The sequence below is a fragment of the Ceratotherium simum genome, chromosome 33, assembly GCF_057802395.1.
Source record: "Ceratotherium simum simum isolate JZ-2026a chromosome 33, ASM5780239v1, whole genome shotgun sequence".
Lineage (NCBI taxonomy): Eukaryota > Metazoa > Chordata > Mammalia > Perissodactyla > Rhinocerotidae > Ceratotherium > Ceratotherium simum.
Genome location: NC_141932.1, coordinates 6739459 through 6752641, shown reverse-complemented (window position 1 = coordinate 6752641; position 13183 = coordinate 6739459). Strand labels below are relative to the sequence as shown.

The window sequence follows — 13183 nt, the reverse complement described above, 5'->3', positions numbered from 1 at the left end:
GCTCTAATGGAGGTTACATAGCGCATTGTGAGAGTCCACAGAAGATGCCTAACCCTTCTGGGATGAGAGACAGGGCTTCCAGGATGAACTGATTTTGAGCTGTGACCTCAAGTGATAGGTCAGTCATTCGTCCTCTCACAGCCTCTGTGTCTCCACCTGTAAATGGGCTTTCATAAGTAAACTATAAAATGAGGACCAATGCATTCTGCCTCAGGTGGGTTGCAAGAGGAGAACTGGAAGTCAGTCCTCGGGAGCGACTTCTGGGCTAAGAGTGAAAAGAGATCAGCGGCAGGTATGCCAAGACAGGTTTACACTTAAATCTGGGGCACCGCCTCCCTTCCCGCTGCTGCCTCTGACTTCTGTTCTGCGCCAGTGCGCACGCGCGGACTCAGTCAGAGGAGCCTCGCGCGCTGGAACCACAACTCCCAGAATGCTCCACGCCGTCGCCACCGCCTTGGACCGCCGTTCTGAGCCAGTGCGCAGGCGCAGACTCAGTCAGCGGAGCCTCGCGTGTAGGGACCACAATTCCCAGAGTGCTCTGCTCTCTTGTCGCCGCCGCCGAGACCAAGATGGCCGCGAGTAAGTGTGGGTGCAGCCGATGTGCGGGGGGCGGGTAGTTCCGGGAGCCCCGATGGTCAAGGGTAGGGCGCAGCGGAGCCCCCGTGGAGGCGGTGGGATCCGGGCCGGAGGGGGACGCAGAGGTCACGAGAGGGCTCCTCCAGGGCAGGGGTGGCGCGAGGGGGTTAGAGGTCACCGGGGGCATCCCCTGCAGGGGTGACCCTCGTCTCCCGCCCCTCCAGGACTCGCCGCCTTCTTCAAGAATGCCTGGGCCAAGGAGCCGGTGCTGGTCGCGTCCTTCACCATCGCGGGCCTCGGTGCGTGTGCGGGAACGTGCATCACCCACACCCGGCGTCCCAGCTTTACCTCCCCCCCGCCCCCCGAAAGGTCCCATCGCCCCACACCAACGCTCCATCCCCCCGCCAGCGTCCTTCCTGTACCCCGAGCCCCATCGCCGCCCCCAGCGTTCTGTGTCCCCACCAGTGTGCCAGCACCCCCACAACGTCCCCTTGCCTACCCCCATTCTTAATATGATCCCTTCACCACCCCCATCGCTCCCCACCCCATACACACCTACCCAAGAGATCCATAATCTCTCTAAAGGAGAGGTTCTCAACCCCGGCTGTGCATTCAAAACACCTGAGCGCCAAAAATAAAAGTAGTGTCCGAATCCTGCCCCCTTTCACCATCACCCCCCACCAGATTCCGAATTGAGTTAGGTGGGGCTGGGGAATCTGCATCTTGTGAAAATCCCTCGGTGGTTCTAATGTGCCGCCCTGACTGAGAACGAGAACCTCTGCTCTAGAACAGGGCTGCTCTGCATTGGAATCACTTGAGGAGGGGGTCTTGTTAAAATGCAGGCTCTGACCCAATAGGTCTGGGGCGGGGCCTGGGATTCTGCCTTTCTAACAAGTTCCCAGGTCTGGTTAATACTGCTAGTCAGCAGACCACACACTGGATAAGGTTCTAGAACAACAGTTTCCCATTGGGCAGCCACGGGCCACACGCAGCCCCTGTAAATGGGGCTAGTATGAATTGAGATGGTACATGTTATGCTCATGTAAAGTATACACCAGATTTCACAGATTCAGTATGACAAAAAGCATATAAAATGTCTCAATTTTTTCCACATTGATTATATGTTGAAATGTTTTGGATATATCAGGTTAAATATATTTTTTAAATTAATTCTGTATCTTTTAACTTTATTTAATGTGGCTATGAGGAAATATAAAATTACATTTCTGTCAGGCAGCCTAACCTGGAACATTCCTTTATACGCCCTACCCAACCCCCCCAGGACTCCTGGCTCCCACTCTAGATGGACTATAATTTCTCAGCAACCATTCCTAGTACAACCCCCTCCCTCAATTTGTAACAGTTCATGATTCCTCTGGAACATTCCCAAGATATCCTCCCCCCATGCTCCATGACCTCTACACTCAAATGCATTCATTCCATGACCACCCCACTTCTTCCCTCCTCTGTGCCCTCTGGGTTCCATGTATCCATGACAGCTTGGCTCCTACCCCTCCTCCAAAAAAAATGATAAACCTTTCTGATATATGGGGATCCCTGGGTGCCCAAAGAAGAAAGGGGCCTCCTGGAGGTGCTAGACCTCCCTGCTCTCCTCCCATGCACTTGACTCCCCCTTTGCCAAGGTTCAGCCTCTCCCTACTTCCCCCTTCTCCCCTCGAGAGCCACTGTCCCCTGGGCCTCACCCATGTGTCTCTCCACAGCTATAATTGTGCCCACCCTCAGCCCCTACACCAAATACTCCATCATGATCAACAAGGTCACACCCTACAACTACCCAGGTGAGTGGGAGCCAGGGCAGGGCCGGGGGACCTCCCTGCACTGGGGGAGGAATAATGATGGGCAGGTCTCTCCTCAGCAGGGATCTGAGATTCTGCAGTGCAGTCTGGACTTCCTTTGTCCTTTCTCTATTTTTTTGAGATATCATTCACATGCCATAAAATTCACTTCCTGTCCATTTTTGGACTTGAGTTTCCAGATTTCTGTCCCTTTCTGGGTTTCCATCTCTCTTGCTTTCTGGATCTCCATCTCTCCAGGTCTCCGTCCTCTCTCTTTCCTTCTCTGTTGGGTCTCTCTCTCTCTCTCGCCCCATGTCTCCTTTCTGAATCAGTCTCTCTCTCTCTGGTCTCCCATGTCTCTGGGTCTCTATCTCCCTGCTTCTCTCTGCATCTCTGACTCCCTGACTCTTACTCTCTTCTCTCATCTCTCCCGTGGGGTGCCATTTCCTCTTTGAATATAAACTGACAGGCCAGCCCTTCTCTACGGGCCCCTGGAGATCTGCTGGTCTCAGTGGCCCACCCTCCTGTCCCACAGTGCCCCTCCGAGATGATGGGAACATGCCTGATGTGCCCAGCCACCCGCAGGACCCCCAGGGCCCAAGCTTGGAGTGGCTGAAGAAACTGTGAGCACCTCCGTTGACAGGGAGGAGGCCCCCTCCCCGGTGGCCCTCAATAAAAATGTGAAAACTGACCCCAGAGTCTGAGCGTATGTGTGATTAGAGGTGGGAGCAGTAGACAGTGGCCAAGGGGAGTCTGGGGTCAGTTTATTGGGGGGTCAGTCAAAGGGGGGGCTGGCTAGGGTGGGGTAGGGCAGCAGTTTGTCTGGCCCCCGAGAAACCCAACTTGAATCCAGGGCCTCATCCGCTTCAAAGCCAAAGTCTTCCTCGACCTTAATCTGGGGGAGAGAAGAGCGAGGCGTGAGTAGGCCTGGGATCTAGAGAAGACCACAGCCCTCACCATTCTGGTTTTTCCTGACAACTTCCTCTGTGCACCTCGGAGAAAATCCCAACGTTCTTGGGGGATAGGTCCCCGTGTTCTCTGTTTTCTCCCCTCATCTGCCTTCCCTTCCTCCTCCTCTCCTCCCAGCCCTCCACTCCTCTGCTCCTCCCCACAACCTCCTCCAAGGCTTCCTCCTTCTCCACCCAAGCCCTTGCCCAGGCTTTTCCAGCTCTTTCTCCTTCCCTACCCAACCCTGACCCTCTCCAACCTTTCCCGCTCCACCTCTGTCCTGCAGCTCTCCCCAGCCCTGCGCCTGAGTGCACTGCAAGGCCGGCCCCCTGCTGCTGGTCCCCCTCGGAACAGCAGCAAAGCCAAGAGCTGGTCCCACCTCTCCCACCTGCACCGGAGCCAGTTCCGGAGTCAGCGCGGCTCCCGCTCGACGTCCATCCCGGGGCACTCGCCGCCTCTTCCGCCCGCTGGGCCCCTCACCAGGGGCTGGGCTGCTGGGTTCTTGGGGTGCTGGCGTCCTTCTGGGTGGGGACAGCGCCTCTTTCTCTGGAGGCTCGTTCTCGGCGTTGCCTGGGGTGGGGACATCTGTGCCCTGGCTGCCCTCATCCTGGCAGGGAGATGAGGAGGCAGGTGAAGGCTGTGTCCTGGGCTCCTGGTTCACCCAGCCCGCCCGGGGACTCCGCACTCACCTCCAGCACGATGGTGAACTGGCTGGCCCGGTAGTCATCGCCATAGGAGTCTAGCACCCTCATGAGAAACCTGCGCCCGGAGAGAAGCTGCCAGTAGAATAACCATTTTCTGGCAGTTGGGGACAGGGGCACCCGACAGAGCCCAGCTTTGACTCTCTGAAGCCAAAGTTGTCCTCGACCCAGAAGGTGCAGAGCTCCCGAGTCTGAAAGACCGGGGTGCCGAGCACCTGACCAGCCGGTGGGACTTTAGGGAAGACAAGCTGACCTCTCTGTGCCTCAGTTTTCTGCACTGCCAGAGGGAGATGACAACGCCAACTGGGCGGAGTGTTAGGAGAGTGACGCTGCAACTGGATGACACCTCTCAAGTACTCAGTGGGGTACCGGCTTAGTAAACCTCCAAATGTAAGTTGTTATTTTTATTAATAACTGAGAGGCGGGTACAGAACATTCCGAGTGATGCTGCCTTCTCTTCTCTCCTGTCCTGGCTTCTAAAAGGTTTTCTATTTTAAGCTTTAATTGATTGAATGCTACCTGTGAGCCAGCTCCTGGGCGGAGTGTTTTACACGCACAACCTCTCTCATTCTATGAGTATGAATGGAGCCCCTGCTCTGTACAGGCAGTGTTCCAGGAGCTAGGGACGTGTCAGGGAACAGAACAAAGACCCCTGGGCTCACGGAACTCAGACTCTTGTAGGGAGACAGACATCAGCAGATCAACAAACCACAACAGGTCAGGGAGGAGGAAAGAGGGTGGGTGATACCTGATTGGGAATTCAAAAGAATGGCAGGGGGAGGTCTCACTGAGAAGGTGAGGGAGTGGCAGAAGAACATTTCTGGTGGAAGGAACAGCAAGTGCAAAGGCCCTGAGGTGGGAGGGTGTCTGGTTGTTACCAGATACATACCCAGGTTCTTTACCCGCCACACAAAGAGGGGCCAAATAAAACTAGAATGCCAGGGTTATGGCAAGGAAAGAGTTTATTTTGGGTCATGTGAGTCGGGAGATGAGAGCTCTCAAATTTGTCCCATCTCCCCGAAAGATGGGAGGCAAGGGGTTTTAAAGGTTGTGAGGAAAGTAGCTGTTTGTAGGGAGGGGGAGCCTGTGGCCTTGTTGGTCAGCACTTTCCCATCAGCCTGCGTTTGGCCTTGTGAGGCTGCCAGCAGGGAGAAGGATGGTGAGATAAGGGAATCGCAAGTGGGTGTCCTTCAACTGTCTCCGTCTCAGTGATGGATAGTGGATTCTGGCGCCAGGAAGCCAAGGAGTTGAGATCTGAGAAGCTTTAACTGTTTTTTTTGTGTGTGAGGAAGATCAGCCCTGAGCTAACACCCATGCTAATCCTCCTCTTTTTGCTGAGGAAGACCGGCTCTGAGCTAACATCTATTGCCAATCCTCCTCCTTTTTTTTTCCCCAAAGCCCCAGTAGATAGCTGTATGTCATAATTGCACATCCTTCTAGTTGATGTATGTGAGATGCGGCCTCAGCATGGCCGGAGAAGTGGTGCGTTGGTGTGCGCCCGGGATCCGAACCCAGGCCGCCAGTAGCGGAGCGCGTGCACTTAACCGCTAAGCCACGGGGTCAGCCCAGCTTTAGCTTCTTGATATCAGTTCCCCTACATTAAACCCGGAATATACTGAGTTAAAACCAAAAGCACTCATCCTCTATCCCTGTTTCTCTAAGTTACTTTCATATGTAACTACTGGGTTTTTTTTGTATCCCTGAACTTCACAAGGCAGATAGAAGTTACTAATTGTTTTTTTGTGTGTGTGTGTGAGGAAGATCAGCCTTGAGCTAACATCTGTGCTAATCCTCCTCTTTTTTTGCTGAGGAAGACCGGCTCTGAGCTAACATCTATTGCCAATCCTCCTCCTTTTTTTTTCCCCAAAGCCCCAGTAGATAGCTGTATGTCATAATTGCACATCCTTCTAGTTGCTGTATGTGAGATGCGGCCTCAGCATGGCCGGAGAAGTGGTGCGTTGGTGCGTGCCCGGGATCCGAACCCGGGCCGCCCGCAGCGGAGTACAGGCACTTACCGCTACGCCACGGGGCTGGCCCCCAGAATTCCTTCCTTTTTAAGGCTGGATAATATTCCAGTATACATATATGCCCCTTTGGCTTTATCCATTCATCCATCGATGGCCCCTTGGGTTGCTTCCACCTTTTGGCTTTTGTGAATAACGCTGCGATGAACATGAGCATACAACTATCTGTCAGCGACCCTGCTTTCAATACTTTTGGATATATACCCAGAAGTGGAATTGCTAGGTCACACAGTAATTTTTTTTTTTTTTGTGAGGAAGATCAGCCCTGAGGTGACATCCGTGCTAATCCTCCTCTTTTTGCTGAGGAAGACCAGCTCTGAGCTAACATCTATTGCCAATCCTCCTCCCTTTTTTTTTCCCCCAAAGCCCCAGTAGATAGTTGTATGTCATAGTTGCACATCCTTCTAGTTGCTGTATGTGGGACGCGGCCTCAGCATGGCCAGAGAAGCGGTGCATCGGTGCCCGCCCGGGATCCAAACCCGGGCCGCCAGTAGCGGAGCGCACGCACTTAACCGCTAAGCCACGGGGCCGGCCTCACATAGTAATTTATTTTAAAATTTGGGGGAGCTGCCACATTATTTTCCACAGTGGCGTGTCTTACATTTTAAAAGGGCCATTTAACCACCCCCCGAGTTTCTAATACAACAGGTCTGGGGTGAGGCCCAGGAACTTGCGTTGTGACAATTACCACGTGGTGCTGAGGCTACTGGTCCAGGGCCCACACATTGAGACCTACGGGCTGGGCTCCAGACCCAGCGTTCAGAAAAAGTGACTCCCCGAAAAATCCCTAGTAAATATTAAGGGGAGTTTAGTGGGTGTAGGTACTCCCCCTCCCTTTTCAGGTTTTAACCATAAAGGCCACCCCTCCCCTTCCTAAACTCTCTGGGTCCTGTTGTAAAATAAAATCTTGGCTGATGGTATACATAGGACAAAAAGGAGTTCACCAGGCTGTTGTGAGAGACTTGGAGGCATACGGGAGGCACCGGGAGACCAGTCAGAGCATAGCAGGAATCGCATGAGAGGCCACGTCCCTCGGCCCAGCTTGGTGGCAGTGGAGGTGTGACAGGACGTGGGGTTCTGGTATATTTTAAGGGTAGAGGCGACAGGAGTTCCGATGGATTAGACGTGGGGTGAGAGAGAAGCAAGGGTCCCAAGCAATTGGGGGAGGGGTTCGGCCCGAGCAATTGGGGGAGGGGTTCATTCTCAGACACGGAGCAGCCTGAGGGGGAGCAGGCTTGGGGGAGGGAGGTCAGGGTTAGTTTCGGATGCATGTGAGATAACCAAGTGTCACCGTCCAGCAGGCGGCTGACAAAGGGAACAGAGTGTTCAAAGGAGAGCTATAGACAGGGTTCAGAGGTTGGTGGCATTTAGGTGGCCTTTAAAACCACAGCGTTATGAGAGCTTCAGGAGGTGCACACAGACCAGCACTGTCCAGTAGAACTTTCTGCGAGGACGGGAATGTCCCATATCTGTGCTGTTCGCTGCAGAAAACAGCGGCCACCCGTTGCTACCACTGAGTACCTGGCATGTGCCGAGAGTGACCGAGGAACAGTTTTTAATTTCATTCACTTTACATTAATTTGAATGTAAATCAAAACGTGCTACTGGGCACCTCATGTGGCGAGTGTGACTGAGGAACTGAAATTTTAAATTTCACTTAATTTTAGTTAATTTAAATGAAAAGTGCCACCTGTGGCAACCAAGCATGTGGCTAGTGCGACTGAGGAATGAATTTCTAATTTCACTTCCTTTTAGTTGACTTGAGTCTGAATTGTCACCTGTGGCTATTCAGCACTTGTGTGGCAGGAACCACCAAGGGACTGAATTTTCAATTTCGTTTTAATGAATTTTAATTAAATTTATTAATGAATTTAATAAAAATGAATTTTAATTAAATTTATTAATGAATTTAATAAAAATGAATTTCAATTAAATGTCAGTGGAAGTCGCCACCTGTGGCTACCATGCTGGACAGCACAGGTATGGACAGAGAGGATCCAGGGGCCAAGCCCTGGGGGACTGCAGGTTAAGGGTTTGGGGAAAAGAGGATGAGCCAGCAAAGTGGCCAAGAAGGAATGGCCAGGAGGCAGGGGAAACCCGGGCAGGGGAGGAACCTGGACGCCTTCAAAGAGGCGTATCCACTGGGTCAGGCAAGCAGAGGGCTGAGGACCGACTGGTGGGCTCAGCATCATGGAGCCTTCGTCACAAAACCTGTTCTCCCCATGTCGCTGAGGTGGGGATACAGCGAATGGCGGGGTTGGCATCAGATGCCAGGTGGGCTGGCCCAGAGCTCACGCCCCTCCTGGTCACGGTGACACAGGCGCACAGAGGGAAGCTCTAGCTGAGCTCATCCCCTGGGAGCTCCCATTTAATCCTCAGCAGCCTTGTGACTTTGGCATTACTCTTGTTGACAGGAAACAGGCTCAGGGGATGTCGCTTGCTCAGAGTCACACAGCAAAACAGTGCTTGAAAGTGAGTCTGTGGCTCTAAGGCTCATGCTCCTTTCTGCTGCACTCCATTCAAAGGGGCACACCCAGGCCCGGGCACAGCTCTTGCCTGCAAGGCCCAGGCCCACTCCTGGCCCCTGTTCACCTTAGCCCTGGCCCTCCTCTCCAGCCTCTCTTGTCCTGACCCATGAGGACAGGCAGACAGGATGGTGGTAGAGAAATGGTGAGAGGTGGGAAGGTGTGGCAGCGAGGCACGTGGGCCCAGAGTGGGCGGGCAGGCTTACCTCCGCTCCTGCTGCAGCCTCCGAGTTATCCTCTGTACCTGATGGAGCCTGCTCAAGACCCGCTCGTTCACCTGTACGGAGGTGGGAGAGAGCACAGGTCAGTGGGCTCCATTCCTTCTCCCGCTCAGTCACTCACAGATGGTGGACGCAGCCCCTGCTGTGTACTGGGGGTGCCGGCCAAAACCACCCGTGGCCCCCAAGGCCTCCTGCACCTGCTCCTCCCCACCTGCTCACCTCTCTTGCTCCTCTCCCACGTCCACTCCACTCACCGACCTCCAGACTGATGCCGAATGCCCTGTGCCACCCTCCTGTCTGGGGGCTCCCAAATACTCTTCCCCCGATATCTGCACAGCTCACTCCCTCAGGTCTGAGCTCACATGTCACCTGCTCAGAGAGTCCACTCACCTCCCACTGAACTGCAACACCCCCTCCCCAATTCCCACCCCGGAACCCCACCCACCCCGGAACCCCACCCACCCCGCCACTCTTCTCTGCTTCGTTTTTCCTTATGACACTCATCATCACCTCACATCCTGTCTGTTTACTCGTTCTGCTCACAGTCTCCCCACCAGAACATAAGCCCCCAAAGGACGGGGATTTGTGCCCGTATCCCCGTGCCGTGAGCAGAGCCTGGCGGAATGCGTGCTCTGTCAACGTCTCTGAACGAGTGACGTCACACAGTGATAAAGTGTGGAAGAACCCCAAGCAGGTCGACGTGCTGGAGATCGGGGCAGGAGGTGGTTACTTTAGTTAGGGCTGTCAGAGAAGACCTGTGGGCCAAGACCTGAACCATGACAAGGAGACAAATGGGCGACAAGCTGGGAGGAAAGGATTCCAGGCAAGGGAACGGCCACTGCACACAGTTTCTGAGGACCCCAGCCCAGACACGGAGGGAGGGGGATGTGACTAAGCCAAAGAGGAAGCTTAATAAAGAGGAAGCTTAATACAGTGGCTAAAGTGTGTACTGCTCCTGGGTGAGACAGACCTGGGCTCCAATCCCAGCTCTGCCACTTCTCAGCTGTGTGAGTTTGGGCAAGTTACTTAACCTCTCTGAGCCTCGGGTTTCTGCATCTCTCAAATGGAAATAATAATAGAACCTATTCCTAGGGGGTGAGCTAACACTCAAATGCCAGCTCCTTGGATCAGATGACTGAGACCCTTTGGGCCCCACATCCATCTGTTAAACAGGGCTCGGAGTACTGCTGCTTAGTGGGTGGGGGAGCAGGATTGAAAGAGTTCTGAGATGTCCTGTGCACAAAGCCCCAAGGGCAGGCCTGGCACGCGGTGGGGGGTGCTCTCAGGCAAGTGGTTGCTCTGCCAGCACCACTCTTGCACTGAAAAACCCTGTGAACACAGTGTGTCAGGGATGAAATGTTATTGCTAACGGTGGACGGAGGGATTCGTGGGAGGAGTCTTGAAAACACCATAGGAGAAGAGAGAGGCGAGGTCCTGGAGGAAAGAAGAGAGGGGAAGAGAGCTAAAGGATGGAGCAGAGGCAGAAGCTGTATAGTAAGAGATACACAGTATCTGGTTTATATACATTAGATCTGACTGACTTCTAGCATCTATTTTATGTCTACACATATACATATATATGAAACTATGTTACAAACAGCATATATGAAACTATGCTACAAATAGCACTGCTATGAACACCCTGGTAACTGTCATTGTTTCTGCTGGTACATACAGAGGACTGGAACTGCAGGCCACACGGTATGCATAGGCTCAGCTTAGTGAAGACTCAGGAAAATATAATTTATACCCGGAGCTGACCCTGCTCCCAGCACTCTACTGCTCCCACTGCCCTCAGCCTGACCTTCAAGGCCATCCCCCCTCTGGTCCTCTCCAACATCTCTGGTCAAACCAACACCCCTCCAGTCCTGGGTCAGCCCCCTGCCACCCAGAGTCCTGCAGGCACTTTTCCCTCCAGTCAGTGAAACACGCTCCCACTTCTAAGACTCGGCTCAAACGTCACTTCCTTTCTTTATTTTTACTTATTTAGTGTGTTTGTGAGGAAGATCAGCCCTGAGCCAACATCCATGCCAGTCCTCCTCCTTTTGCCGAGGAAGACCGGCCCTCAGCCAACATCCGTGCCCATCCTCCTCCACCCTACATGGGACGCCGCCACACCATGGCCTGACAAGCGGTGCGTCAGCACGCGCCCGGGATCCGAACCCGGGCCACCAGCAGCAGAGCGCACACACCCAACCGCCACGCCACGGGGCTGGCCCCTGAAACGTCACTTCCTTATCATCTCTCTACCTCGTCCCCTCCTCTTCATCTCCTTGACTCCTACCGCAGCTCAGGCCTCATCCTCTCCTGCTCGGACCACTACACCAGCCTAGCCTCCCCCTTTCCAGAGCTCCCCAACACCAATGTTATGGGTTGAATGGTGTCCCCCCAAAAAGGTGTGTTGGAGTCTTAACCCCCAGTACCTCAGAATGTGACCTTATTCGGAGATAGGATCTTCACAGAGGTATTCAAGGTAAATGAGGTGATTAGGGGCCCTAATCCAATATGACTGGTGTCCTTATAAAAAGGGGAAATTGGGACGGCACACACACACGGGAGAACTCCATGTGAAGAAGAAGGCAGAGATCTACAAGTCAGGGAACACCAAAAACTGCCGGCAAACCACCAAAAGGGGAGAGGCAGGGAACAGATTCTCCCTCACAGCCTCAGAGGAACCAACCCTGCCGACACCTTGATCTCTGACTTCAGCCTCCAGGACCGAGACAACACATTTCTGTTACTCAGCCACCCATTTGTGGTACTTGGTTACAGCAGGCCTAGGAAACTAATACAACAAAATTCAGAGATTTCTTTCATACACCCAGACCTGACCCCGTCCCTCCCCTGTTTGAAACCTTTCAATAGCTCCCCTTTGCTGTCAAAAAATTTTTTCAAACTTCTTGCCCTGGTGTTCGTGGCCTTTCAAGATCTGGGCCCTGCCTACTGCTCCATCCTCATTCTCACCAAGGAGTCTAACGCAGTGACTCAGCTGAGAGAAGCTGAGTCTGGAGCAGGGGCCGTGGGGATGGAAGGGAGGAGAAGGATCCCAGGGAGATTTGAGAGGCAGAATGGACAGGACAGGAGGAGCGACTGATGTCAGGGCTATGGGAGATCTGAAGAGCCTGATCAGTGGGGAGCATGAGAGGCACCTGTGAGCCGTGACGAGCTGACCTGGGTTGTTAGGGAAGCTGCTAGAGGAGACAGCTCTCCGGGTGCCCTGCACAGTGCCTGACACATAACAGGTACGAAATGAATGAATGAATGATTCATTCACCTACGCAAGGAATGCTGGGCATGTGGACAGTCAGAGACTGGGAAGGGGTGGTCATTTAGGCCAGAGGACCCCAAAACGGGGGAATCCGCACTCACCTACCTGCTCGATCTCCCGGCAGCGCCGACCGAGCGCCTGGTACTTCCTGCGATTTAGTTCCCGCTGGCGCCGCCGCCGGCCCCGGGCTGCCTCTTCCTCTTCATCTCGCTCCCGGAGCCCCGAGCCGCCCAGACCACCGGACACAAACTCCACTTCTGTCTCAAGCTCGCTCTCCAGGATGTGGCCACCGAACAGCGGAGGCAGCGCCAACTCCGAGCCTGGCGGCGCTGAGAACTCTTCAAAACCCACGGCTGCCATGGTCCTGTAGGGTCAGGGGGCTCAGGAACCCTGAACCCCTAGCCCCCAGTTCCTCCTCCTTCAGACCCAGGAGTCCGGGCCCCCAGCCCCTCCTCCTTCAGACCCAGGAGTCCAGGGCCCCCGCCTCCTCCCCCAAGATGCTTGAGTATAGACCCCAGTCCCTAGCAGACTTCTACGCCAAAGCAGATGTATGAACTACAATCCCCATCAGCCCTCAGCGTAAAAGCGCGGAGGGTTGCACGTTATGCAGCCGCAATGTCTTTTGGGGTTCGTAGTTTTCCCCAAAGCCACTCACCCCTCTCTCTGCTCCAGTTCCATCGCTCTCCCGCTCCGGGCACCCTAGGCCTCAGAACGTCCAACTACGAAAAACCTCTAGGTTAAGTCGTTCGCAAAACTACCTGTCCCATCACACTTCACGGCCACGGCATCCGGGACTTAGCCGCTCGGCCTTCTGGGAGTTGTAGTTCCCTATTTCCGGTCCGCTCCCCACCCCCCTGCACCTCCACCCCGAGTCCCGGCTTAAAGGCCTTGCTTTCTCGTCGAACGCCTCCACCAGTCGTCTGAGTTGCCCCCGTCTTTATTCTTGTCTCGACACCCTGTCGTCCGACTACGGCGATTCTCCGCTTAGCAGGCTCAGTTGGCGGCGGGCCGTAAGCCGGAGAAACCCCCTCTCCTCTCTCGTGCTCACCCCTTCTCCGCCTAGCGGCAGGTGCTAATAAAGTTGTTGTTCCAAACGCGGCCAGGATCGTCGCGGGGCGAGGACC

At 54.2% G+C, this 13183-nt stretch overlaps 2 protein-coding genes across 5 annotated transcripts; one reads left to right on the top strand and one right to left on the bottom strand.

Moving 5' to 3' along the window:
- Window positions 1-504: 504 nt before the first annotated feature.
- Window positions 505-3063, top strand: NDUFA3 (NADH:ubiquinone oxidoreductase subunit A3). Its single transcript, XM_004439050.3, has 4 exons — window positions 505-579; window positions 801-875; window positions 2298-2375; window positions 2908-3063. The coding sequence occupies exons 1-4, from the start codon at window positions 570-572 to the stop codon at window positions 2997-2999; spliced, it is 255 nt and encodes an 84-aa protein (XP_004439107.1). The 5' UTR covers window positions 505-569; the 3' UTR covers window positions 3000-3063.
- Window positions 2989-13138, bottom strand: TFPT (TCF3 fusion partner). 4 transcript variants are annotated; one of them, XM_087421197.1, is made up of 6 exons: window positions 12715-13138; window positions 12161-12423; window positions 8777-8847; window positions 4010-4096; window positions 3700-3927; window positions 2989-3267 (listed from the first exon to the last, which is right to left on the bottom strand). In XM_087421197.1, the coding sequence occupies exons 1-6, from the start codon at window positions 12735-12737 to the stop codon at window positions 3148-3150; spliced, it is 792 nt and encodes a 263-aa protein (XP_087277323.1). In that variant the 5' UTR covers window positions 12738-13138; the 3' UTR covers window positions 2989-3147. The 4 variants fall into 4 exon arrangements, with proteins under 4 accessions (XP_087277323.1, XP_087277324.1, XP_087277325.1 ...); XM_087421198.1 differs by having other exon boundaries at window positions 3709-3927; window positions 12715-13137; XM_087421199.1 differs by having other exon boundaries at window positions 3081-3267; window positions 4010-4079; window positions 12165-12423; window positions 12715-13136.
- Between the last annotated feature and the right edge of the window lie 45 nt (window positions 13139-13183).